At 56.8% G+C, this 4,766-nt stretch overlaps 1 protein-coding gene across 1 annotated transcript in view; it reads left to right on the forward strand.

Moving 5' to 3' along the window:
- Positions 1–1,542, forward strand: part of UCKL1 (uridine-cytidine kinase 1-like 1) — a 29,463-nt gene extending 27,921 nt beyond the window's left edge. Inside the window, exons 14-16 of the mRNA XM_009324965.1 lie at positions 2–38; positions 422–578; positions 1,170–1,542. Of these exons, the coding sequence (XP_009323240.1) occupies positions 2–38; positions 422–578; positions 1,170–1,246 (271 nt within the window). The 3' untranslated portion in view covers positions 1,247–1,542. The remainder of the gene's footprint in view (position 1; positions 39–421; positions 579–1,169) is intronic.
- Positions 1,543–4,766: the final 3,224 nt, after the last annotated feature.

Here is a 4,766-nt window from a genome sequence, read left to right on the forward strand (position 1 = left end):
GGGGCGCCCCAGCCATGATGGCAGTGCGGGTGCTGCTGGTATGGAGGATGTTGGGCACGCTGCAGAGGGCGGGTGGTTTGCCCCCAAATAATGTGCAAAACAGCAGCCGCTGCCACGCTGAGGAGCTTTGCGCTGAAACTGGCTCCTCCTTGCGAAGGAGGGTGTCGTGGGAGCCAGCTCAAGCTGGGGTGACTCTGTAACCAGGCGTTGACAAAGTCAGCCCTTCCTTGTGCAGTAACAGCCTGGATTTAGTCGGTTCCTTGGTCCTGTGCCCAGTAACCCCAGCTGGCCACAGAGAGGGGAGGAGAGAAAGTGGTTCCTGGAATGCCCTCCAGTGCTCCGAGTGCCGCTCCCCAGAGGCATGGGCCATAACCTGCCTTAGATGCCTTTACCCCGAGCTGTCTCTGTGCCTTTCCTGCAGGATCATGATGTCCCAGAAGACAAGATCTTCCTCCTCTCCCTGCTTATGGCGGAGATGGGTGTCCACTCAGTTGCCTATGCTTTCCCCCGGGTGAAGATCATAACCACAGCTGTGGACAAGAAGGTGAATGACCTTTTCCGGATAATCCCCGGCATCGGTGAGTATCTGGGTAGGAATGACCTATTGCAGGGGGATTTTCGGTGCTTCTGGCCCACTCACCAGAGGAGGTGAAGCCCTGGTTGTAGGCAGCAGCTTAGGTCTGGCCTTATTTTACCCGGGGACCCACTGCTTCTTCTGGGTCCTGCTGCCACGTGTGTGTTGGGATCAACATGCACGCTCTGAGAGCTGTCAGGCAGCCATAACCTTGTTGGCAGAAGGAGCCATTCCACGTGCCGCGAGCCTCCTCCGGCCCCAGGTGGAGAAGCTGGGCTGGGACAGCTGGAGCAGACCTGTGCCCACCTCATTCCCTAAGCTGTCACCTTAAACAAGCTCATCCGAGACAAGCTCACTCTGTTCTTCTGTCCTCACCCCTGCTGTGCCAGGAAACACCCCTGCCACGGGGTGCTAAAACAGCCTCCAGGCTGCTCCAGTTTTGCTGCTACCCGAGTTTTAGAGCTGTTCAAGCTGTTGGATAAACTTGCTTTTGCTCCCTCGCCTGCTGGGACGAGGGCAGGCCGGAGGAGGGGTCCCGGGGCTCCCTGCAGAGCTGCACCCGCGACTGCGTCTCTCTCTCTCTTTCTCCCTGCAGGGAACTTTGGCGATCGGTACTTCGGGACGGACGCTCCTCCCGACTGGAGCGACGATGAAGATGCTCTTAGCACTTAGCTGGATGTGGAGATGCCACTGGCGCCAGGCAGCTTCAGCACCGCACCTTAACCCCTCTGTCCATTGCAGATTTCTCCTTCCTCCTCACCAAGCATAGATATTTTTTTCAAATCTTACATTGGAGATCTAGGGCATATTTTTTCAAAGAAACACAAATCCTAGTTTCACTTTGTGGACAGTCGTGTGTCCCAGCGTAGAGCGGAGCTAATTTATTTTAACTTAAATATTTGCCTATATAACTTATTGGAGATATTTTATAAAGAAAAATAATAAATTTTTTCTCTGTTTTTCTTGAATGGATCCATTCTTTGTCACAGCCCAGGGGTGCCCAGAAGGATTCGCAGCCCTTCGGTTTTGCTGCCCCGGGGAGGGCAGATGCCGTGAGCAGCGGTGGGAGGTGGAGACGCTGCTGTTGAGGAGCAGGCTGACCCCGCAGCCGTGGGGCGGTTCTTAGGGCTCTGTCTTTGTGCTGGTTACAGGCAGCTGGTGGTTGTTTCTCTTCGGTGAACGCTGAAGCTCTTACACCCCAGGGAGAGCCTGCCCTACGGAATGCGCTCGCTCTGTCTGATGCTACCGAGGCGGGGAGGGAGCCTTCACCTCATGGGAGCTGGTGGGGACGGAGAGCACCCTGCGGCCTCTCTGCAAGGATAGCGTAACCCCCCCTCAAACCAAGGTCTCCTGCCGGCAGCAGGGCTGTGAGCAGGATTAAAAACCACCACTCCCATTCTCCGGCTCCCACCTCTTGCTGCTGTGCGCTGGGGAGGAACTACTGTGCTCTAGATCCGAGTGAAGGGTTGGTACCGGAGGAGAGGCAGTTCTTCATATCTGCGTGGAAGCTGAAGTTCAGCTCAGATCACATCAGGCTTCAGCTCAAGAAGCACCAAGCCCCTGTTTCAGTTCAGGAGCCGAAGTGAAACACAGCTCACCCAAACACCAGCTTGCTCTTGCTGAATCAGAGCTGCTCAAGATGTGGTGAGGAGCAGGTCTCGTAACGGTCTCCAGGAAGCTGTCAGCGGGCCAGAGTAACCTCAGCAGAAGGGGACCCAGCCAGCCCCATGGGGTGGATTTAGTCACAGGAGGCTGTGACCCCTGTGGCTGAACACAGAGTATTAAATATTTTCCTTTCCTGCATGATTCAAAGTACCAGTGCAACATCCTTGCGCTGGAGACAAATGGGCCAAGAGGAGCAAACCTACCCCTTGGCTGGGCATCCCTGGCTCGGTGCCGGCTCCTGAGGGGTTAGGCAAGGCAGGCAGGCGCTGCCGGCAGCGAGGAGAGCGGGGCCGGGAGGGGGATGTTCTGCCAGGCCCTTGCCGAAATGGAGAGTCGCTTGGTGATAACTCGGTGTGGGCTCAGGTGTGATGAGCCCGAAATAACCGCCACTGCTCTGCAGCATGTTGTATAAATTCTCAACTAGATTTAAAAGAAAACACACGCCCGAGTTCTTGCAAGCGCTCGGCGAAAGCACGAGCCCTCGGCTTGAAAGCCACGCTCAGAGCCAGCACTGACACTCGATTAGCATCTGCTAAAAATAGCTCCTTGCGTAGGTGGAAGGAGAGCTCATGAGCACAAACACGGGAGGATAGGCAGACACAGGGCTTTTTGGCTGGGGCACCAGGTGAGCAGCGGTGGGACAGGGGACGGCAGCATCACCAGGCCCATGAGAAGCATGTCTGCACCCGGAGTCCTTCCTTCGGGCTGCAGCCACCAGCATAGGAGGTCAGTGCTGGAGGAGCCCGGCGCCTTCTTTGTAAACCATGCTCAACCCCATGAACGAATGCCGCCATCATCCTTCATGCATAAAGCTCCAGCGGACCTTGTTTGAGCAGTGCCGTTGGCCTCCTTGAGGGCGACAAGACCACGTGTGGGTCTGGAGCAGGGTTTGCCCCCAGGGTCCACCACAGGGGTGAAGATCCCACAACACTTCCTTGGGGAGGGGAGGGGGGGCAAAGCACCTCTTCTCCCCTAGCATCCTTCACCCCAATCCACACACCCAACCTCCGTGAAACATCATGGATGCAGCTTCTCTGTGCCCCTGATAACAGCCCTTGATGGGTAACGTGTAGGAAGTGGCCCAGGGAGGCGTGTGGATGGAGAAGAACTGGGCGCAATGGGGCTGTGAACCACCATGTAGAGCATCAGAGGGTGTCCTGCACCCATGGTCCATCCCATGGCCCCAGTGAGCCTGTGATGGGCATAGAGAGCAGCTGTAGGATATGTAGCCATGAGAGGGGAAGACAAAAATTGGGGTGTGAAGGGTGTGGGGAGGAGGAGGCATCACCAGAGCCTCAGACCGCCACGTCTTGTTTTGCAGCACTTCCAGGCTGCTGAATGCCACCCACGCACCCAGGCAGTCCCCAGCACCCATGGCCGGTGGCTGGCACACCCGTGATGGCCCAGCAGAATGTGGCATGGCCCCCCTTGCCATCACATTAAGGTCCAAGTGACCCACACACTGTCCCATGGGCATGGCCACAGGGACCACACAGCCTAAAGGTCTCCAGCACCTAAGGCGCTCCCGGCGTGGAGGAAGGTCCTGGAGATCTTTGCATCCAGGGTGATTCTTGCTTTTAACCCAGTACATCCATCATTTTCCTCGGAACATCTGCATTTTTCCTCAGCGGGTTCACGTTTTTCCTCAGATCCACATTTTTCCTCAGCAGATCTGCATCTTTTCCCAGTAGATCCCTATTTTGCCTCAGAAGACCTGCACTTTCCCTCAGCAGATCCACATTTTTCCTCAGCAGGTCCATGGTTTTCCTCAGATCTGCATTTTTTCCTCAGCAGATGTGCATTTTTCCTTAGATCCCTATTTTGCCTCAGAAGACCTGCACTTTCCCTCAGCAGTTCCACGTTTTTCCTCAGATCTGCGTTTTCCCTCAGCAGGTCCGCGTTTTCCCTCAGCAGATCCGCCTTTTCCCTCAGCGCATCCACATTTCACCCTGGCAAACCCAGGTTTTGCCACCACACAACCGTATTTTACCTCAGCAAACCAGCCGTGCGCCCACACCAACACTTCCCCCAGGGCGGGCTGCTCCCGCCACTCGACAACATGGCGCCTTCCCCTCCCCTCCTTCTCTGCGCCCTGCTTGAGGTGGCGATGGCGAATTTAGCAGCAAACACCGCGGCTGGTGGCCTCGGCCCCAGGCAGCCTCGTCACCGCCGCCATTGCCCTCATCCCTGGGCCACGGCGCCATCTTGGATCCCCTCAGCCTCCCGTGGCCACGGTCCGGAGAGTCTGCCAGGCCCCTCTCCCCCGCGCCGCCATTACCAGCGCTACAAGATTGAATTGCTTTTGTTGGCGACAAACTGCTGGCAGCAAACACGCCACGTCGGAAACACTGCGTGGGAGGCGGGCCCCCCCCCCTCCCCCGCCTCTCTGCACTCCCGGCCAGGAGGCATGCGTGCTCCCAAGCGCCGGCCGTGCTGGCTGCTCACAGGCTGGGGCGGTGAGGGTGAGAACGAAAAAAAACACTCTTTTTTGCCAAGATATCAATCTAAGGCTTTCTTAGGCAGCCCC

Source organism: Pygoscelis adeliae, unplaced genomic scaffold, assembly GCF_000699105.1.
Source record: "Pygoscelis adeliae isolate BGI_AS28 unplaced genomic scaffold, ASM69910v1 Scaffold786, whole genome shotgun sequence".
Lineage (NCBI taxonomy): Eukaryota > Metazoa > Chordata > Aves > Sphenisciformes > Spheniscidae > Pygoscelis > Pygoscelis adeliae.